At 43.6% G+C, this 23329-nt stretch overlaps 1 protein-coding gene across 5 annotated transcripts in view; it reads right to left on the bottom strand.

The window, feature by feature from the left end:
* Positions 1-1772: 1772 nt before the first annotated feature.
* The window catches only part of VWA3B (von Willebrand factor A domain containing 3B), a 225073-nt gene continuing 203516 nt past the window's right edge, over positions 1773-23329 (bottom strand). For 3 of the 5 annotated variants that reach the window (XM_045980137.1, XM_045980139.1, XM_045980140.1), the window contains 4 exons: positions 17070-17194; positions 15430-15567; positions 13186-13286; positions 1780-2951 (listed from right to left, as the gene is read on the bottom strand). In XM_045980137.1, coding sequence (XP_045836093.1) covers positions 2597-2951; positions 13186-13286; positions 15430-15567; positions 17070-17194 — 719 coding nt within the window. In that variant the 3' untranslated portion in view covers positions 1780-2596. Of the gene's footprint in view, positions 2952-13185; positions 13287-15429; positions 15568-17069; positions 17195-23329 lie in introns of all 5 variants that reach the window. The other 2 variants (XR_006815228.1, XM_045980138.1) reach the window with 2 other exon arrangements.

The following is a 23329-nucleotide window of genomic DNA, read 5'->3' as shown; positions in this document are numbered from 1 at the left end:
ACCTCATTATGGGTCTTATTTCCTTGCTTCTTTGTATGCCTAATAATTTTTGATTGAATGCCAGACACTGTAAATTTTACTTTATTGGGTGGTCTTTTTTTTAAATCCCTACAAATATTCTTGAGCTTTGTTTTGGGACACAGGTTACTTGGAAACAGTTCAATTCCTTTAGGGCTTGTTTTGAAGCCTTATTATGTGTGACCAGAGAAGCATTTAGCCTCAGGCCAATTTTGTTCTACAATTGAAGCAAACCTCTTCTAAATACTCCACCTGAGACTTCTTGAATAAAGATACTGGTTTTCTACCCTGACTGGAAGAAACAGGTATTTCCAGCCCTGTGTGAGCTGTAGGATTGTTCCCTCTAACCTTTTTGAAAAGTTCTTTCTCCAGCCTTGATCAATTTCCTCACAGCCACACACTGATCAGTAGAGATGAAAGCTCAAGGGGGCTTATGTACATATATCTGGAGTTGTTTCTCTGTGTAGCTCTCTCCTCTCCAGCCCTCTGTTCTGTAGAATCCAGCTGCCTTGATCTTCTCAGAATCCTAGTTTCATCTCCTCCATTCCCAGAAGGTACCAGGCTCCGCCTAAGTTCCTGCTTCCTTCGCTCCAGCATGGAAACTGACTCCGGGAAGTAAGCTGCACACTCACAGGGCTTAGCTCACTTGTTTCTCAGAGATCACTGTACTTTATTGCCTATGTCCAGTGTTTTGGAAACTGTGGTTACATACATTCTATCTAGTGTTTTAAGGTCTCAAGCAGGGGTTTGGGAATGAAATCAGATTCCTCTTATTCCACACCAGCTGGAAGTAGAAATACACTGTTCTTACTGTGATTTCCCCCAGCACACTGAACTGGGCATTATCGATAAAGTACAACACACTGTACATACCACTCAAGGTCACTGAGAATACTATGCGTTGTAATGTAATATCAACATGGTTTTCTTAGGTATATTTGTCCTGTAGTTCTTCATTCCCTGCCGCTCATTGCCTCTAAACCAGACAACAGTGATTGGTCCAAAAATAAAGTGGAGATGAAGAAGAATAGAGGATAGAGAAGGTCAGTACCTTCCAAATGTCTAATAGTATCTCTCTAAACCCTGGCATATCGTCAACATTCAATTGCTTATTAAATAATTGGAGGAATGCAGGCAGACTTACATGAGGGCTTGCATGCATGCAAACATGAATGTGACTTGGTTTCTTCCCTACCCCACCAGTTCTCTACTGCACAGACCAAACCCAGATGAGTATTCCGGAGCTTTCCTGCTTATGAGAAACTTCTGGGTTCTGGGGGGCAACAAGCCTCCCCACACACTCTCTCACACCTTATTCCTCACTTTTCAACTATTTCCTTGCTATACCCAGATGATGTCTCTTTTTCTTTCATATTTTTAGAGGTAGATTTCTATTTTAATTTCTTCGCCATAATCCTGGTGACACCCTAGATTTCAGGAATATAAACACCATTTTTAGTTAGGTCGCAAGTTTGCTGATACTCTAAAATCTATCTCTCCCATTTGCAAAAAGCATCCAATATTTTTCTCATTTAGAGTCTGTATTATTATACAGCCCTGGGGCTGTTACTGACTAAAGAGACTAAAGAGACAGAATTTGGGAGAGCTATTTCATTTTTGAAATTAGTGAAGCTAATTTTGCTAAGAAGTTAATAAAAAGAAGTGAATACTTTCATATCATTGCTAAAATGTGTTCAAAGAAAACAGTAATAAATAAACAATACAATCGTTTTGAAATGTTTCCAACGTAAGAGTTTTTATTCTGGTTCCGCGCTCAGTTAGAGGTACCTACAACAGACTACAAACAAAAATAATTAGGAAAGTCTCAATAAAAATGGCCAGAAATCAATAATTTTGTTTTGTAAATCTCAAACAAGTTACTAGGTCTTAATTTAAGTCTTAACATTAAGTGATAAAATACCTAATTCAGATGAGATAATCAATTTAAAAGAAGACTGTAGGGTTGGATTATAACTACCTTAACTTCCGAAAAAAAGGGCTGAAAATCCTATGACGATAATCTGTCAGATTAAATTTCTGGGTATGTAAAATTTACCAAAATATTGAGTATAATGTGGTAAGGGCAGGAAAATAATAGGATAAAGAATGGTTAGAAAAAGCCAGAACCACTGGGTGTGGTGCAAAAACAAGGAACACTGTTACGCTGAAAATAATCAAATTAAAAAAAAAGTTAAAAAAAAGAAAGAAAAAGCCAGAACCAACAAGCTCAAACAGACTGGAGATCTAGGTGGAGGATAACAGGCAAGTGTAGCTGTTTTACAAACAGGGTACGAATGGGTAGAATGAAGGGCGGCCTTACCACAGTCGAGGGGCTAGTTCCACCATGATGAGTGGCTGAGGTCTGGGAAGCCCTGGAAGAATGCTGGCTCTCTTAAACATAGGTGCCACTAGACTGCTTTAAGGTTTCTCAGCAATGGTCCTCAACCCTTTGCTGCTGTGGGTGGTTCTAGGAGGGAAGGGCAGGACTGCTTGAGGTGGAAGTATGGCAGCGATGGCATAGCTGGCTGGTTCCTAGACCCCGGGCCGAGAACCTTCTCTGAGGAAGTGGAGGTCAGCATTATTTAAGGGTGTTAGAGTTTTTGCTGTACTGGGAACTAAACTGGCCTGGAAACTGGGGAGCGATCTCAAGGGCACTATTCTTGAGAGAGGTTTCAGGGTGTTCCAGAGATAGGCGATGTCGTCCCCCTCCCACCTTGGGCTTGGGGTATTTCTTAGGGTTGGACTCTTGGGACCTGATGCCATGAGAAGAGTCATCTGAATCCGAGGACACCATCTCCTGGAGAGGCAGCCTCTTGGCAGGTTTCTTTTTCTTCTTTCTAGGATTCTCCTGTCTTAGTTCTCGTAAATCCCCAGTGTCAATTTCTTTGAGTGGACATATTAAGAAAGTAGAGTTCTTCGTTTTCACATTCTCCCTACAGAGAGAGAGAGAGCAGTGTTACCCTGGTCTTGTTGGCTGCTGTGTCTACAGAGATGTTCAAGCCAGCCCTGTGGTGTTTCTCAGCTCTTTGTCCAGTGGCCTTCTTCCTACGGAATGGAGTCACAGAAGTCCAATGGGCCCTGATGGTCTGGGCTGGGCTTTATTCCATGCAGTTCATTTCCACAGATCTTTGATGTCTGGGAGCCTCGTGTGGTATGGAGAACCTAATGTCATTTGAACCCTGTCCTGACCGAGTCAGTGAGTTAAGCAACAATTCCTGACCAAGAAGTCCCTTGACATGCCTCAGAATTGACATGTGTCCACCCCAGGATGATAAGCTCGGTCACATCATAGTGCAGTTCATTCCTGACATACTGAACTGGAGCTTTTACAGTAGAGATGCCCTTCTACACTTAGTTTTCCCTAATTACTGTACAGTGTACCACCAGAAAAAAGTCCCCAAAATTAAAAAATGACAGGATTTTTAATTTAATTGACATTAGATATGACTAGGAAGTCACAGAGCCAATTTAACCATTTAGAAAATTTAGAAAATATAGTGTACATAATCAACTAATATTTGACAAGGGCATCAAGAATACTCAATGGGGAAATGACGATCTTTTCAATAAACTGGAAAAACTGGAAATCCACATGCTCCTATCTTACAACACTCACAAAAATTGACATGAAATGGACTTAATAAGAACTGAAACCATGGTACTCCTGGGTGGCTCAGTGGGTTAAGCCTCTGCCTTCAGCTCAGGTCATGATCTCAGGGTCCTGGGATCAAGTCTTGCATTGGGCTCTCTGCTCGGTTGGGAGCCTGCTTCCCCGCTCTCTGCTTGCCCGTCTCTCTGCCTACTTGTGATCTCTCTCTCTCTGTCAAATAGATAAATAAAAATCTTTAAAAATAAAAATAAAAATAAAGAACTGAAACCATAATACTCCTAGAAGATAACACAGGGGAAAAACTCCTCTACACTGGTTTTGGCAATGATTTTTTAGATACAACACCAAAAGTACAAGCAACAAAAGCAAAATCGAATGGGGCTATATATCAGACTAAAACCCCTCTGCCTAGCAAAAGAAACAAACAACAAAACAAAGAGGCAACCTAAGAAATGAGAGAAAATATTTGCAAACTATATACGAGATAATGATCAATGGCCAAGCTATATATGGGACTCATACAACTTAATATCAATAATCCTGCAGAATAAACTCTTACTAATTACTGAAAGAAAAAAACAACCCAAATAGTCCGATTAAGTAATGGGAAAGGACCTGAACAGAGTTGTTTTTTTTTTTAAAAAAAGACATACAGATGGTCAAAAGGTACATGAAAACATGCTCAATATCACTAACCAAAAGGGTAATGCAAATCAAAATCACAAAGAGGTATCACCTTACACCTGTTAGCATGGCTGTTGCCAAAAAGATAACAAATTACAAGTATTGCTGAGGATATGGAGAAAAGTGAGCTCTTGCACACTGTTAGCAGGAGTGTAAACTGGTACATTCACTACGTAAAACATTATGGAAACTCCTCAAAAATTTAAAAGTGGATGGGGTGCCTGGGTGGCTCAATTGGTTGGGCATTATATATCTATAATTCATAAACAATGGATTATTATTTAGCTATAAAAAAGGAAGGAAACCCTGCCTTTTGTGACAAGAACAGACCTTGAGTATATTATATTAAGTGAAATAGGTCAGAGAAAGACAAATACGGTGTGATTTCACTTATGTGTGTCATAGAAACAGAGAATAAAATGGTGGCCACCAGGAGCTATGGGGAGAGGGTGGGGGAGATGGGAAGATGTTGGTCAAAGGGTATTTTAAAAAAAAGAAAATGTATTGATCAGTTTATCCAGAACTATTTTTTTCAAAGAAGGGATCTTGGGAATCATGACTTCATTCCAGCCATGCCCTCATGGCACACCGTTTTGGGAACTTGCCTTTTTCAGGGCCTTCAGGATGAGTTAAAAACACCAGTTGTCTGGTGTTAAACCTTATTTTGTTCCCATAATCAGTATCTACACCTTGATTACCCAGGTTTCACTCTGAATAACTTTTGACCATTGTTGCTTCAAATCCTTTTAGAAATTACAAAGAAAAAATTAAGAATGGGAGAAGGTTTTTAGTTATTTCTAAAAAAGAAAATTCCGTCAATCCAATCCCTCTTCAAAGGATCAAGATTCACCATATGTGACACTTTTCAAGCACTGGCTCAAAGACTCAAGAGGTAATTCCCAAGAGGGATTAAAAAATCGCCTTCATGAGGATAGCTATTATCAAGAAAGGAAAAAGCAAAACCAAAAAAATAACAGATGTTGGCAAGGACACTGAGAAACTGGAACCCTTGTGGACTGCTGGTGGAAATATGAAATGGTAAAGCTCCTGTGTAGAACAGCATGGCAATTCCCCAAAATATTAAAAATTGGATTACCGTACAATCCAGCAACTCCACTTCTGTGTATGTATCCACAAGAAGGAAAGTAGGGATTCAAACAGATATGGACACTCATGTTCACTGTGGCTTTCCTCATAATAGCCAAAAGATGGAAGTAACATGATTGTCTATCAACAGGTGAGTGGATAAACAAACTGGGGTATTTATATACAATAAAATATTATTCAGCCTTAAAAAGGGAGGAAATGCTGGCACACACTACAACATGGATGTACCTTGAAGACATCATGCTAAGAGAAAGGTGTGAGTCACAAAGGACAGATACTGTATGATTCCACTTAAATGATATATAAAGACTAGTCAAAATCAGAGAGACAGAAGTAAAATGGTGGTTTCCCAGAGCGAGGGGTGCAAAGAGAATGAGGAGTTTGTGTTCAATGGATACAGAGTTTCAGTTTGGGATGATGACAAAATTTGGGGGCGGTTCACATGATGGTTGCACAACAATGTAAATATACTTAATACCACTGAACTGTATACTTAAAAATGGTTAAAATGGTAAGTTTTAAGATAAAAAAATAAAATACAATAAAAAATGACGCAAGCAACAGCAGTAACATTGGAAAAAGCATCCCAGGAGGCCATAAACAAAATTATCTTGAAATAGGAGGCCAGCATCTGTGTGGGTGTGTAAGTTTGTGAGGCTGGGTTCTCAGAGACTCATCTTAAAATCACACAGCAAGGTTGTAACCATCTCCACTCTGGAAAACCTAAAATCTTACCTACCAGGGCACCTGGGTGGCTCAGCTGATTAAGCATCCAACTCTTCACTTTGGCTTGGGTCATGATCTCAGGGTTGTCAGATCAAGACCCGATTCCGGCTCCATGCTCGTGGGGAGTCTGCTTGAGAATCTCTCTCTCCCTCTCCCTTTGCCCCTCCCTCTGCTTACACACTCTCTTGCTCAAATAAATAAATCTTTAAAAAATAAAACCAAAAAATAATAGAAAAATCTACCTATCACATTACCATTAACTGTCCCTCACATTGTTCCTCCCTCCTGAGCAGATTAAGTTGATACATTCTATTTCCTTTTCAGAGATGTTCTTTATTTCCCATGTATCAGGACTGGTCACAGTCCAGTCTACCACCTAGAACCTCAGAAAGAAGAGCAACAGGAAGGAGGAATGGAAAATAGAGAGTAAGGCACCCAAGATGAAGGCTGAAGAGAGGTTGACCTGCCTACCTGAAGGATACGAGGAAGACGACTGTGTAAAGAACCCAGAAAGAAGTGCAGGAAAGCTTAAGAAGCAACAGGTGTCTAGCCTTCAGTAGGGCACTAGTCACATAAATCATGTACCACCTGGATAATTACATTCTAAGTAGGCAATAATGAAATAAGAGATGTCCTGGTCATGCCAAAATGCAAGTAATATATTGTTAAGCGGGGAATAAGTCACAAACTGTGTGTGTTACATTTTCCTATTGTTATTAAGGTTGTGAACACATAAAGATAGCTAGAAACCTTTCCATTAATCAAACTGTTAATAGTTGCCTCAGGGAAAAGAATTCCAGTAGGACTGTCACTTACTCCACGTTTAAAAAAAAATGTAACTCTCTCAAATCATAAGGGGAAACAAAGTTTTCATTTTGAGGAAAAATAATCAACACAGAGAAAACACTGTGCATACTTTTGGCACAAGAATAAAAATAGGCATGCTGTCATGATCAGAATAAAAACCGGACTAGGATTTTGATCAAGGAAAAGCCTTTACATCAAGTAAGCAGATGCAGTTCAGCTACCCCATTTTACTCTCCAGAATGACTGATGTCAACCAAGTTCAAGATATTCCACAAGGAAATGTCCCCTTGCAGGAGGGGGAAGAGGGTTAGTGTGAATCTGATGTGAGAGGTCTTATGCGATGCCGCCCCCCCAAACCATGCACCCTCATTCGGCTTGGCCCAAACCCACTCTGAGGAAAGGGGAAGGTGGCCATGCTCCTGACTCTACCCAGTGAACGTTGCCCATCAGGACACTTGGACAGGCCCTAAGAAATGGTTTTCTTTTGTCTTATGCCAAAACCAAGAAAAGTTCAGTGTCCTATTAATAATTTTAGGCTACAGGTTTAAATAGTGGGATAAGCAGGTCAAAATGACAGATGTGTATGCCAGAGAGTAGGGGTAAGATGAGGGAAGCCAGGCACTGTGCCTTCACTGGTTCTTCAGAGGCGGCTGGCTCCACTCTGGGGAAGAAAATGCTGAGCACCGACTCCACACTTTCCTTGGGTCAAAACCCACCTCATTTGCCTGATTAGTATCAGCTTATCAGCTTACTCTGTTCTCGCTGGTTCTCTGAGGCCTCAGCTCTTTTCTGTCCTGAGTGTCTGTCAGAAAGCTGGTCTTAGGACAGAAAGAGCTGCTGTTTGAGAAAGACCACAAGGCCCCTGAGTTTTAACAGTGGACGGAGCAGAAAATGGAGAGACTGATACAAAAGGCTATTGCCATCCGAATTGTTACCACAGGCCCTCAGGGCTAACAAATCTCTATGACTCTCAACGCTCTCTTATTCCCATACTGGGGCTCCAAAACACGCTTTCCTGAAAACAAGCAACGGCATTTGTCCTTCCAGAAACTATGGGACACTCATAGGCAGGGTTTGCTGCTGATCTGCTTATTTTTCAGGGCTTTGCTCCAGCCTAGGAAATGCGGCTCCTAATCTGACCAGAAAGGGACGAGAGAGCTAATGACATACCGAGGCTTAACGATTTCAGATGCACAGCTCCTTCTAAAGGAAAAATGGTCAGTGGTGACTGGCAAGATTCTAGGAAGTGATTCATCTCATGTAATGTCAGAACCAGCGTGGGATCTTGAGGTTTCATTCAACCACTTAATATTCCTACTGTCGGGAAGATGATGTGAGACCACACTACATGAAGGACAGTAAGGAATGTCAAGCAACACGGAATTATGACTTCCTTTGGGACATATTCCTAAATCCAAATGGCTTGCTGGAAAATGATTCAACTGTTCAGAGAGAGACAATGAGAGGCTAATATTCAGGAACTGGATAAAACACATGGTCTCCCCTCCCAGAGACTCATACACAGCCATGTCCCCAAGGCCACACAGTTGCAAGCACACATCAAGAGAACACTCCCTGCCTTCAGGATCTCAGTGCCCAGCAATTTCCTTCAGATGCCCCGTGATTTTTTTGGAGCAGAGAAAGGATTAGTTCTATCTGGCTTTCCTGCTCACATTTAGAACGTTGCTAATTTTTTAAAGAACTCCAACTCCCTCAAAGTGACTCTTCTTAAGGAGGAGACTCAGAAGTAATGTGCCCAAACCTTGTTCTGTCAAGAGTGGAGGATGGATCCCAGCGATGGCTGGGGCGGGGCGGAGGGAGTGGAATATCCAGCCAGTTACATGGCACCAAGTTCAGGAATTGAGCTTTGGCCTGTTAGGAGTACCTAGTTCCCAGCCTGGACTCAACCAGCCTCTCAGTGGGTGACTGAGTAATGCCTGGTAGAGCACTTCCCTTCACTGGAGAAAACCAGAAGCCAGAGCATCAAACCCACCAGGCATGCTTCCCCTGCAACAGCCCCGAAGAGGCCACGGCCTTCTGACAGGAACAGAATTCTAGGGGAGGAGTCAGGGAACAACTCTACTGGGAGTTCTCTGCCAGGCAAAGGGGGAGGGTGCCAAGTTGGGGCGGGGGGGGGGGTCCCCCTGGTCTGCTTGCATTTTGGAATTAGGAGAAATTACATGTGTATTCTCTAAACGGAGAAAGTTATAGCCAGGTTGGGGAATATTTTCACTCAGAACAGATATCTCTATGCTATGAAGTGTACAAAAAAGCTCAGGGACATCACTGAAGGTAGGTAAGGCATGAGTAATCTTGTCCCTCCATCAGACACATTCTCAGAATGTGTCTCAGCTGTGCTGTTAGGAAATGCACTCATCACATGGCAGAGGAAAGAGAAAATCAAACCAGTGAGAGCCTCCCTTGATTTCACATTGTAAATATTGGGATCCTAAAACTCTCTCCTTTAAAACCAGTTATTTGGAATTTAGCAATATGGGTAACATATTAGATGATGGAGGACAAGAGTCCTCAAGAATCATTTAGGTGTCAAATTTTAAGCTGAAAATAAAACTAGGCATCAGCTTTGGCCATATTCAATCACTTTTTGAACCCTTTACCCTCTAAATACCTTCCTGTCTTTCACCACGTGTTGCCCTCAGTTAGGAACCAGAAGAGGGGCCTGGAGGATATAGCCTGCCACGCACCACTGAAGTCTTCAAGGAAGGAGAAAAAGTGGAGGTGCAGAAGATGGAGAGCTGAATGTCTGGCGTCCCAGTTCACGCGTGAGGCCATGTACCCGTCTGACCAACCCCAAGTGGATGGTTATAGTGGATTCAATATTTTAAAGTTAAATGAAGTCAAATACTGTTCTGTTTGCAAGAGTTGCAAGCTATAGCACATTTAAGTAGTCCCTGAAGAAAGCACCGGGATTTTTTTAATTGTCTCATTTGGTATAATGATGTGAAGGCTTACTAAAGACAAACCAAAGGGAAGTGGTATCTTCAGAAGCACCAACCGGAAGGAAATTCCAGTGGAGATACAAAATAAGACTTGCACCTTCAGTCTGGGTGCTCTCACACCTGCAAGCTCTGATTATAGAAACAGAGACAGATTAAATTCTGAACTTAGCAGGTTGGATGTGACCTCTGCTTAAGAGAGTTAAAGCAGTCCTGGCTAGCAGAGAGGCAGCTAGAGCAAAACAACAGTGGAAGTTACCATGGGGAGACTAGAGAGTCAAGGCACACTTCCGCTGTGTAAAGCCCGAGAAGCTAGGGTAGATAATTAGCAGCTAAGAGATTTAAATAAGGCCTGGGGCAGGACTAAGATAGAAAATAATAACAGGCTTTCAAAACACAGAAAGAATTGGATTTTAATTCTAAAACAGGATTGATAATGTTGGATTTAGTGAAAATGGCCAATGCCTAGACTTTCATCTATTCACATTCCTTTAAAATGTACTGTAATTTGGAGATCATTTTGTTTGAGTAGGCTTTTGAGATTAACAAAAAATGTGCTATAATTTTAAGTGAACATTACACTCATCTAGAAGAAAATGAAGGATGGTACTGTATATTTTCTACCATAATACCTAAGGAAAGATTCTCTATGAAACCATGCACCTCTTAAGGCCACGAGTATGTGTTCACTGGCTCATTCTTCAAATAGTCATTGGGTACATCCTACAAGCTGGGCGTTGACAATTATTTAGAAGGGGACAGAACCTGGCACCTGCTTTCAAGGACACGTGCCTAATGGCAGAGAGAAACTAAGAAAGTACATGGCCCTACACAAGGGAAAATTTCTGTAATGGAAACCTCTACAGGAGGCAGTGAGATCACCTCAGCGCACAGAACGGCTGGAGTCTTGGAACATGACACAGCGACGGTGACGCTTGAGCTCAATGTTACTATTCTCTGGTGCCCAAGGGCAAAGGATAACATTCAATGGAGATAAATACAGCGCAGAGCATACTGAAAAAGCATGGCATGAGGAAAAGCTACAAGTAGTTTAGTATGGTTAGTGTGCAGAGGGCTTATGAGAGGTTGGTTGGGGGATGGCTAGCAGGGCAGGCCTGGGTCAGATCCACAAGAGGCTAAACTAGAATAAGAAGGGGCAAGGGAGGGCGACTGAAGGGTTTTTTTAAGTAGGGAAGGGGTTGGAGAAGATTTGCATGTGAGGAAGATTCCTCTGCTCAGCCCCTCTGTCTGGAAGAAGGCTGGGACTGCTGGCAGGAGGCCAAAGGCAGGGGTCTCAGGACACGAGATGCCTGACCTAAGGGAGCAAGGTCCAGCAGAGCTGAGAAATATTTGCATGTTAGGATCACTATAACTTGGGAGACCCATGGGGTGTGGTGGGTAAAAGGCAAGAAGAAAACAAAGATGATGACCAAATTTCTGCATGGACAACTCTGTGACTGGTGAGGGGCATAGAGAACTGAGTCAGGGATGGCGGAGATGGGAGTAGGTCTGAGGGGAGCTATAATTTTAGTATTAGATGTGCTAAATTTGAGATTCTGTACACTCAGGTGGATGGCTGAAAATAACAGGATTCCCACCAGGGACTGAGCATCTGCTTTACCCCAAACACACAATGACCATCTCCAATCCTCACACCACCCTAATCTCACTGCGAGCAAACGAGCTCCTAGATGATAAGCTACCTGCCCAAGGGTACAAACTAAGTGAGGGTGGGCTGGGATAGGAAATCAGGGCTTAGCTTCCAAGGTTCTTTCCACCATGGATCAGCCAAGTCTGCACATTACAAACCAGTGGGGGGGTTTTTATTAGCAAAGTTCATCCTAGGTCCCACTCGGAGACGCTACAATTCTGATGCCAGAGTATAGGAGTGGCCTGGAGTAGAGAGGGAGGTATGAGGTCCTTAGTGTAAATGAAGTCACGGAAGTAAGGGATATGGTTGAAATCAGGCAGGGAGGAAATCCAGAGGGAGGAGGAGCCATGACAGGTCTCAAGAGGAGGAGGAGGGGTGGCTGAGATAGTCAAATAGACCTCAGACAGTGTGAGCCTGTGAGAGGTCCCTAGTGACCCCTGTGAGAACAGCTTCACACAGGGGTAAGGGGGGAAGCCAATACCCAAAGCTCCTCAGGGAAGGAAGAGAAGGCAAGAAAGGGAAGACAACAGTCTATGAGACTGCCCACATACAGCGTGGCTGTGAAGGGAGGGAGGATGCCAGATCCCACTGCTGAACCAAGGGAGCTCTATGGATTTAGGACTGGGGGTGTGTGTGCATGTGTGTGGGGGCAAATTTGGGTTTTCGCTGGGCAAAGAAATCAGGAGAGGAGCTAGGGAGATAGGAGAGAATCCAGGGTAACTGCGTAGTGGGGACAGCTCTGGAGCCTGGCGAGCAGTCAGCCTTGGATGAGAGAAGGTACCTTGACATCAGGGGTAAGGAGGTTTCTACAAGACTACAGTCAGGGAGAAGAAGTGGAGGAGAGAATGTCTGATGGTTTCTGTTTATGAAGTGCAAGGTGATGCCATCAGGTGAATGAAGGTTGGCACTCAAGACAACCTACAAACTCCAAGAGAAGTTAGAGGGTATTTCTAGGAAACCTTTCCCTAACCCTTGCTGAAAATCACCCTTCACTCCCAAGGTCATAGCTCTGACTCTAGCTGTGATGCCCCTCATCAGCCCCATGGACTTCAGTTTTTGCCTGCTTTCTAGGTCTCAGCTTCTTCTTACTGACTTGACTTTAATCTACCTTTCCAGCTTTTAGCAATCTTCCTCAGATGGAAATGTATTCAACCCACTGTAGCCCACAGAAACTGCCACCCATGCACCCATTCATGCTCACCTGGGCACAGGCAAGCCAGGGTCAACACCTCACTCTCATTCCCCAGCAAGGGAAGAAGCAGATGATTGATTGGTCCCAATCACAACTTAATCTAACTTTTGCTTTATGGCAAGACTTTATTAGAAGTCCCTGAACCCTTACAAATAAAAGGGGAATAATTCCTTCAAGTTCATGACAGGACTGAACGTTTTTCCGAAGAGTCAGTAAAATAATGTTGCATTTGAGATTCAAACCAGACAGACAAATAACCAGCATGTAAGTAGTGTGATGTGGAAGGAATAATAATCATAGAACTACCTTCTAAGCAGGAGGCCCTCCACTTCTGCTTTTTTCCCCAAGTATTTTTCATGAATCCCAACTCAGAAACAGATTAAAGGTGCAAAGATATAAAGTTCAGGGAGTATGAAAACTTGGGTCTACTTACACTTTTGGATCCTCCTGAATTGGGGGTGATTTTATGTGTGAGCAAGAGAGAGCATACTTGTTTTGACTGATCTTAATAAGTGCACTCCGAGGGCAAAATTCCTGTAATAATACCAAAAGGGTTCATGCAACTTAAATCAGAAATGCCACAATTTAGATGTTAATTTTATTTCAGCTCAATTCACTTTAATAGCTGCTAGCCATTATCTTATTCAGGATAACACTTTAGACAACAGTCAAATGGCGGAGTCTGGCTGGATAACTATACACGGAGTAAAAGTCATCGATGAATCCTCCTGGTCATTTCTCCATATCCTGGATCACATGCAAGGCCATCCACATAAGATGCAGGTGCCCAGGCACATGCACACGCACACCTACATATCCCTCCACAGAACCCCGCTCCTATCTACCTTTACTTCAGCCTTGGCTATCTCTTTCCAAGACTTAGAAACTTTAGCCACCACCCCTTGCCAAATATGTCACCTTCAGCGCTGTGAATCTCTACTAGAACTGTCTTCAGGGTCTCCCCACTGACCACCCAGCTCTCGTCTCCAGGCCCTAACTGCCCTGTGGGTAAATTCCACATCCCTCCTGGGCTTTAAGACTCTTTCTTAGGGATCCTAGGACAATTGCTTCATCTCTCCCCACACCCTGGGGTGTGCCTAGGGATATCTCTTCAAATGCCCCTTGATTTGCTTTCTCCTCTCTTGCCTAGTAGATATCCCAGACTGGTGCCTTATGTCAGAAAATCTTCCCACCCACTGCCCTCTGGACTGCTTTTTACTGTCATCCAAATAGCTTCTCTTAAGGTTTTGTTTTGTTTTTTTCCCCCCCTGGGTTGATGAGAAGGTACCCGTTTTTCTTTATTCTGTCAGATTGGAAACTACTTCTTGGACCACTGGCTCTGATAGTCTTTATTCTTTTCCTTTAATTCTAAAATTCATTTACCATGACCCCTCTCCTGACGAGTATACTTCATGGTATAGTCAATAACTGAATGGACATTTTTACTCTGTATACTAGGCAGTTGGGCACAGAGATTCGAAGTGTAGGCCACGGAGCCAGACTGGCTGGGTTCAAATGCCCACTGTCCCACTTACGCTGTGTGAGACTTAACCCTTCTGCTTCAGTTTCTTTATCTGAAAACAGGAATAATAACAGTACCTGCTCACAGTGTTTTGAGCATTCAATTGTTCTTTACATATAAAGTCCTGAGATTAGTACCTGTGGCAAAGAATAAATGCTTAAGAAAATTAGCCACTAGTATTTTACTTCTTGCTCTTTGCTTGCTAGTCTATTTTCTAGGCCTATTAAACAATCCATCAAGACAATGTCGTTTCCATTAGAAAGGTCATTCAATTAAGTAATTTAAAAAGCAATTTTGAGAGCATTCTCTTCATCAGAGGCCTGTGCTGGGGCTACAAAGATGAATAAGCCACTGTTCCTGCCTTTAGGGAACTGGGCGTTGGTGAGGAAGCCAGTGTGGGAAGGGGAAAGTAGAGTGTGCAGAGGAACACTTAGGGCCTCAGCAAGACATGACAGTGGGCAGAGTCTTTCCCATGACAGGAGTTTCGTGGAAAGAGGTTGGGAGGGTGGTCCAGGAAGACGGAAAGACTAGGGGCTTAGAGAAGCCCATTATATTCAGGAAGCAGTGAGCCTTCCATGGAGCTGGGGCCATGCCGGGTTCAGGCTGGGCTTTTCCTTGAGGGTAATGAGAAGTGCAGGCGCGCGCGTGTGCGTGCGTGCGTGTGTGTGTGTGTGTGTGTGTGTGTGTGTTGGGGGGCGGGGAGGGGACATCAGGCAGACAAGTGACATCAGCAGATCTGTAAACTGATAAAGAGGCTTTCAAAAGCTTTTAGGGAAATTCATAGGGAGGCCAGGGAGGGGAACAGAGCAGGCTGAGAAGCAGCAGGCAAGGAAAGGAGAGAGCAAGGGGCTGTGAAAAGCTGGGGAGGATAGTAAAGAACCGGAGTGAGCCTCCCCAGTGGTCAAACGTGGGAAGAGAGCCAAAAAGGCCATTCGATGCAGGAGTTAGGAGGCCACGGCAGCCTCAGTGAGGGTAGATTTTGTGTTGCAGAGTGGGCAGAATCCAAACCATAAGGAGTGGGAACAGGTGCAGCAAGGCAGGCCATTCCTTCAGGACCTCTGGTGGTGGTAGCAAAGAGCGAGGCACTGCCCAGAAGGGCGGGAAGCCACTTTCCACCTAGTGAGAAAGCCCTTTCCTCAAGGAAAGTCTACTTACTCTCCGGTTATTGCACTTCAAAACTGTGTAGAATTTATCATCGGCCACATCCTGATTTGGAAGTGCTATGACAATTGCAGGGACATAGAAGTCAAATCCGTTGGGTATCACAATTTTGGCAAAGACATAATCTCCAACCTGTAGAAGAGAACATACATCATAGAAAATATTTTGCTTATAGATCTTATAAGTAATGTCAACATAAACCTCTTTAAAAATACTCCAAGGTAATTAGCAAGAACCGATGCTATATTTCAAATACACATTTTTTCTCGGCTAGGAAAGAGTCAATAGTATCAAAATTCCCCAGGTTCACTGGGTCACACCTGGAACTCTGCAATCAGTTTAGGGGAGCCCCAGTTTTCCCAGGAATTCTTCACTTGACAAGGATCCCGGGGTGGGGGGTAGCCAGTAGGCTGGCAAGAGGTCTGGAAACCATATCCTACAAAAACTGGTTGAACGAACCTGTTTCACATAAAGACCAGGGAGAGAGAGAGGAAGAGTGTCCTTATAGATCTGAAGGGCTGTCCCCCAGACAATGGAAAGCAGCAGATTTGCTTAATGTTGTTCCAAAGCACACACTTGAAATCCACAGGCAAAAGTTACAAAGAGACAACTTCTAGCAGAAGAAAATCTCATAAACGGGCATACAGAGATTGCTGGACAAATGTCAGATGGACAAGACCAATAGTTAGGGGAAAAGTGGACCGATGGGGACTCTGGGTCTGGCCAGGGAGGTGCTGACAGACAACCGCGTGGAATTCTCTGAGTGTTCATTGGGTGCTTTTCGTCCTGGCTTCCGCTGTCTAAGAAAGGCCAATGCTGGACCTCTGGGAGGCTCGCTTTCGGGTTTTTTTTTTTTTCCCCGTTTCTTTAGATTTTATTTATTTATTTATTTGACAGACAGAGAGAGAGAGAGAGAGAGAAAGAGAGAACACGAGCAGGGGGAGCAGGAGAGGGAGCAGCTGACTTCCTGCGGGTCCCAATGTGGGGCTTGATCCCAGGACCCTGAGATAATGACCTGAGCCGAAGGCAGATGCTTCACCAAATGAGCCACACAGGTGCCCCTCTGGGAGACTTTCTGTCTCCCCTTTGGCTTGGGGGCTGGGAAGGATGGGCCCCATGTGGCCCAGCTTAAATGGATTTATATGCAGATGAGAATACAGCAGGCCAGCTCACCCATGGAATGCATGTTCAGGTGTAACTGCATTGTGGCATTAAGGTCTGGCAATGACTAACTACAACATGAAGGAAAGCTCCACCTCTGCCCTTGTCATTTACATGGGTTTTAATATAATCTTGCACAGTTTAAGTTTCCAGAGTGTTAGCAGTTACAGATGCTCTCTTCCCTGACCATCTACTGTCTGTAAAGCGACAAGGGCCACAGGGGCTAAAACAAGGAAGTCTATGCAGTCAGGCGCCCCCTTAGCAGGGTGTTAGCAGATCAAGGTGGAGCAAAAAAGTTGCCAGGCAAGGGGTCATACAAACAGGGGTCACTGCTTTTCCTGCACAGACACAAGCTCCCTGGAGGAACACAACTAGGTGTTTAACAAAGGCCCACCAGTGGCCTCGCCATCCTGTTATCTACAACTGTGGGGATGGTGGAAAGGGCCCCCAGAAAAGATGGCTGTAGCAGGTACCTGGAGCAGTGGGCAGGGCATGGCGCCCCCAATAGGTGTGATGAACGACGTGGGCACAACCTTGGTGTCTCCATACCTGAAATCCACCAGAGCATGGGTGGGGCTCACACACTTCTTCACAACCCCTGGAAGGAATCAAATTTAAAATATAATATGAAGACAAATAATGCCTATTCTCCTAGGCTTGTGCCATCTTGTTGGCTAATTTATAACACTTTGCCTGTTTAAATCGGCATGCCCCTTTGATGTCTCCAGGAGGTAACAGTGGATACTGTACGTTGCATACTGGGGTTGACCGACTCAAAGTGGTGAAGTGCACAGCCCTGGTCTAGACATCGCTGAGCTCGGAAGTCCAGAGAATGTGCAGAAGCTTGTCCATAATCAGCAGCAGCCATCCTGATAAGAACATCATTCCTAGAAACAAATATCCTCTTCTTGGGTACTTCGTACCATCTAATTTCCTTATTTACTTACATTAGCCATATTTCCTTCTATACTCCTCACATATAGAAAATCAGACTGTGAAATTGTGAAAGTAAAAGAAAATGGGAACTCCCATAATAAGGGCCTATTTAGCCAGAGCGGCCCCACCTTGGTTGAACAGCCATTTTGTTGTTTATGCAGTAAAACTTAAATTGGCCCTGCCCCCCCCCAGGGGAACTTACTTAAAAGCAAGTCCGGGAAACCAGGCCCAGGTAACAGCCCAAATACAAGGGTGGGTCAGGTCAGGTGGAGACATTCAATCAGTGGGGGCGCATACTGTCTCGTGGGTACCAAGGTGATAGGCTAGTTTCCATAGGGTGAACTGTAATTCAATTAGCCACCTGTGTGTGGCCAGGCCCCGCCACATGGCCTTTGCTCTATAAAAGTTAGTCTGGAAAGCAGGGAGGGATCATCCTCTCTGTAAGGGCGGCCCCTACCGGTCTGTTTGACTGTCAGTCTGATTCTTGATGCTTGGCACGAGATAAAGCTTTACTTGACCTTCCCTTTGTATCAGTCTCGCTCCTTTGACCACGGACCCATTATTGGGGGACCCAACACCATCATCAACTTTTCATCTAATATCAGATAAATGAAAAGCTAACTAGGCCAAACACTTCCCCTGGCTTCCCTAAAATGCACTACTAAAAAAAGGAACAAAGGAAAAAGAAGCAAAAAGTTTCCTTGTCTTTCAGCTATACTCAAAGGGATAATTATAATAGGAAAAAAAATGCCTGTTTTAAGGTGTACATGTTTTGTCACTTACCCTAGTTGAGATTTATTTTCCCATCATAAAGGGATATTAAGGGAAGTTTTGACAGGGACACTTCCCCAGGCAGTAAAGCTGCCGTGAGACTCCTACTCCAAGAGAAAGACGTATGCGTCCCCTGGGGGCTCCCACGACACCAGGGCCTGGCACCACTGCCCCAGCTCACAGGCTTACCTTGGCCAAGTCCCATGGCCTTTGATGTGGCAAAGAAATGGCTGGTGCTTTTCATCTTGAGTTCATGTCTCTTGTTTCAAATGGCCAAAGAAATGACAACTTTTTTTTTTTTAAACACATACATACACACAACAAGCAAAAACTCATTTCACTGGTATGTGTTTTCTCATTGGATTAAAATGTTCAGTTTGGTTTTTGAAATATTCTTTATACATTTTTCACACATTTCCTGCCATAAACTGACTTTATCCTTTTAATTATAAAAACAAACACTGCTTTTTAGAAAGACTTCCTATTAGGAAAGCAATGAAGAACCACTCCTAACTGAGGAGAATGCTCATATCCCATACACTAGCCAGCCCCACACAGCCTCCCAGGATTCACAGTGAAGGGCCTGGGCTGCCATGATGGCCACACTGGTCGGTGTGATCCTCCTCAAAATCTCAGCCTCTAGGACTTAGCAGAGTCTACTCATAAACCTACTAGGGAGGGTTTCTGTCGTTTGCCCAAGTAGGGTAGTGGTGACAGAGACTGGATGGCCACAAAGTCTAAACCATTTACTCTGTGTCTTTCACAGAAAAACCCTGCCCACCCCTGCCCCACATAATTAGATCTAGACATTTTGGTATGTTACAACAACCTCTTTTTAGGTCCTTCCGTTATTTTCTTCTTCACACAAGCTCTGTAGAAATGAGCCTTTGTTCACCTGCAGAAATTAGTACAGGGTCTCCCAGGCTGACGTTAGAACCAGCCTCGCTGTGTGGACAGCCTCGTTGGTTGGCTGAGGACCACGAGTCGGCCTGCTGAATTATGGCTCAGTCTCTGCATTTGTTCCTTCTCCATCTAATTAGGGAGTTTCTAAGTCCTGATTCGGGACAAGCATCTAATTTTGTTTTCCCTTATGCTGCAGTTTCTCTTTGTCCTCACCCCCAGAGAGGTGAGACTGTGTCTCCTGGCTCTGAAATGTCTCCGGGAACAAATTCAGGGGCCTGAGCTTTTTCCCAGTGGAGGCCTGTCGATCCCAGTACGTTTCCTTGGGTACAGATTGGGCCTCCCACCTTAGCCAGAGGGCTCTCCTGTATTCAGGCTGGAGAATAGGGAATGGACCCCTGTTGAGACCCTCCGCCAAAATGAGGCCCATTCTCAGTGGTCGAAGACTGCAGAAATACTCCAGGCAGGTAGGTCCATCCATTTTGTGAAAGACGTGGGAATAGTTCTCAGTCTTCACTCCAGACAGGAATTTCTCTTTTACCTCCAGTATAACTTTCTGATATGCACAGCCTCACTTAAATTCCATCTCCTGAAAAAGGCTTTAGCTTTGCTCCACTGAATGCAGCCCCTCCACCTGCCCCACTCCACTGACAGTCATCTTGGACATCTACTCATCATATTCTCTCCTTCCTTCAGTCTCAGAGGTTTCGTTTCTAGCCCCCTGGGCTAATTTTTGCCTTTCTGAATTGCTGTTAAGGTTTTTAAACCGCTGTTGAAGTTTTTGAATTGCAAACCCCTTCTTCGACCCCCAGAAGAGGACAGAAGTTGTTTCTATCTCTAAGAGAAGCGTCTCACGGGATGAGAGAACAATTCTTCACATGCAATTCACAGTTTCTAATTTAGAAAATACTGTACATTACCATATTTAATCTACACCACAAGCTTATGGGGGTTCTAATTGTTTTCATTTCATTCAGGAGGTTAAAGAAACTGAGGCTCAGAGAACTTCGCGGCTTCTAGTCACAGGGCTGGTAGAAGAAAAAGGCAGACTTCAATAAATAAAAACTTGGGATTTTCTGACCCTAAAACATGACACCTGCAAAGGTATTCAGTTCCTCTTCCCCCACCTCTGCCACCTGACTGCCTTTTTCTTCCATTGTAACCTGTTTCTGTGGCACAGTGCAGAAATTTTGCAACTCAGACTTTCCATCAACATGGACTTCCTGATGCAAATGCTTCTTTTCACTGAAGAAGGGGAAGGAGGAGCCGATTCCTGCAAATAATGACTTAAAATAATGTTTTGAAATGTGCCTTCCTTCCTGCCTTTCAGCATCCTGATGAGCCAGACTAGGCCTGTCACCTCCATTCTGAACAACTCAGTCACTCCTTAATTAGATATTCCACACGGACCCCGGAAGAGAGTAAGCCATACAGAAATCCCTGCCCTGACCACCACCAATGACAGCAACAACCGGGCTAGCTCTGCTCCAGTGTGGACCTGGCCTGAAGCAAGAAACACTCTGATCCAAGTCCTTCAAAGCCACCTACTACTGAGATACATTTCAAAGCCAGATATTTTTCATTAGAAATATTTAGCAGACTCCAAGCAAAGTTATCAAAAAAGGTGTCACTGATGAATATCATGTGGTTCTCCACAAGTCTCTGTTTGGCCTTCTTTTTTACAAGGGAAGAAACAGTAATGCATAGTGACCAGGAGCTCTCTAGCAATGTCACTAAAGAGGCTGAGGGACATCATGTGCCTCTGGATGGGAGGCCCTGAGAGGGACATGACATCATGCCATCACTTAGGTAGCAAACTGGCCAGGAATGCACACTCTGAGCTTAAGCTAACCGAGGAACATTCTGTAAAGTAATTGATCTTGTTCTTAAATAATATCCGTGTCATAAGAAATGATAGGAAAGGCTAGAAAATAATTCTAGGTTAAAGAAGACTAAGGAGATGTGGTAACTCAATGTTAACATGGTTCCAGACTTGACCTATTCTAGAGACAAAACATATAAAGCCCTAATTGAGACAATTAACAATTATTTATACAAATAAAAGTAGTATAATAGTGCTAAATTTCCTGGATTTTGTTACTTTATTATGATTATGTTAAGACAATAGCCTTGTGTTCTTGAAACATATAGACTGATGCATTAAGGAGTAAAGGGGCATGATGATGTTACCTAATCTCAAATAGTTCAGAAAATGTGTATGTGTGGAGGTGAGTAGAGAGAAGAACAATAAAATAAATGATAAATGTGGTAAAATACACATGACAAAAGTTAATCATTGGCAAAGCTGGGTTAAAAAGTATACCAAAGTTCAGGGCGCCTGGGTGGCTCAGTGGGTTAAAGCCTCTGCCTTCGGCTAAGGTCATGATCCCAGGGTCCTGGGATCGAGCCCTGCATCGGGCTCTCTGCTCAGCAGGGAGCCTGCTTCCCCCTCTCTCTCTGCCTGCCTCTCTGCCCACTTGTGATCTCTGTCTGTCAAATAAATAAATAAATAAATCTTTAAAAAAAAAAAAAAGTATACAAAAGTTCTATTATTCTTGCAACTTTTCTGTAAGTTTGAAATTATTTTTTATAAAAAAAATAACTCTGTATGAGTTGGGTTGAAATTCCTAATTAAAGATGCACTGACTTTAGAGGAGAAGAGGGAAACAAATCAAAGTACATCCAGGAACACAGCATGATCATTTAATTTGTCTGAGTCAGTATTTGCTAACTAGCCACTAATCCAAATTACTGATCATATGACTAAATTCAAATGTGTATTTCCTTCACACAGACTTATTTGAGTTTAATCACAGCCACAAACTAAAAATTCTCAAACAGCCAGATCCCAACTGTTGGTGGCGTGCACTCTCTGCCTCTAGTTGCATATTTAAAGAAAAACAAATCAAAACAGAACAGGGCAATAATGATTGCTGACATGATCTCAGGAATTGCACGTGGCCATGGTGTTACCTGCTTCCTCAACTTCCCCAGACTGGCGGCAGTAGGTTTTGGCATTTCTTATCACATGAGAATGGTGTGTGGAGGAAAAGTTTGAGCCTTTCTACTTTTCTCCAGGACCCTGGCCAGTGAACTAATCCCAAACTCTAATGCAGCCAGCTGGAAGCCAGTCCTTTCCCACATTTCCATTCAACTGCCAAATTAGCCTCAGACCCCTCTCTGGGGCTCCAATTCAAAAAAATCAAGCAGAGGGCTCCCCCCTCCCCATAACCACCACCCAGTAAATCTGGGTCCCAGAGAAAGAGGAGGTTTTTGGGCCCTGCTCTTGCAAAGAAGAGTTTTGTGCCTTGGCCTATGAGCTCATCTAGAATGCTCCCATCCATATTTAATTACTCTCATCCAGTCAGCTCCAAAGCACATCTACTGAATTTCAAAGAAAATGTCCTAGCTGTCAGTTCTCCACATATGCCTGCTTGGAACCAAAACTCCTGCTGAAGTATTTTTTTCCCACTTAAAAAGATTCAATGAAATTTAATTAATAAAAAAAAAATGATTCTTTTAACTGGTGTTTGACAGATAATGTCTACCCAAGACTGGCTATGTTTCTACAGTATCATCTTTCTCCCCCATGGATCTTCCTCAAGGCTCCCTCTTCCCTACAGGCCCTTCCCATATCAATGACACTTATGTGCTGATGTCTCAAAAATCTCTCTCTCCAGACAGATTTCCTCCTGAGACTCTAGACCTTATCTCTAATTGCTTTTCTGACAACTTCAGCAACTGGAAGCGATTAGAAATAGGGGTCTAGAGTCTCAAGAGGAAAACTGCCTGGAGAGATTTCTGAGATATCAACACATACGCAGTGTGTCTACAATCCCCCACGCCCCAGACACATCATTATCTTCCTGTGCATACCAACATCTCCTGCACATACCACCATCTACCATATGGCCAGACCGGGGGGGGGGGGGGGAGGGACATTCCAACCTACTCCGTATCCACTCTTCACACAACATGGTAGGGGAGCTTCTGTGCACTTCAAGGATGATTATGTTTTTCTTTGCTTTCCATGTGGCTCCTCAATAAAGTCTAAACTTCTCTTTTTTCTTAAAGATTTTATTTATTGATTTGAGAGAGAGAGAGAGTGGGAGAAAGTACGAGAGGG

This window comes from Meles meles, chromosome 16, assembly GCF_922984935.1.
Source record: "Meles meles chromosome 16, mMelMel3.1 paternal haplotype, whole genome shotgun sequence".
NCBI classification, from domain to species: Eukaryota; Metazoa; Chordata; class Mammalia; order Carnivora; family Mustelidae; genus Meles; species Meles meles.
Note: the sequence above shows the minus strand (reverse complement) of the source record. Positions and strands in the feature narration are given on the sequence as shown.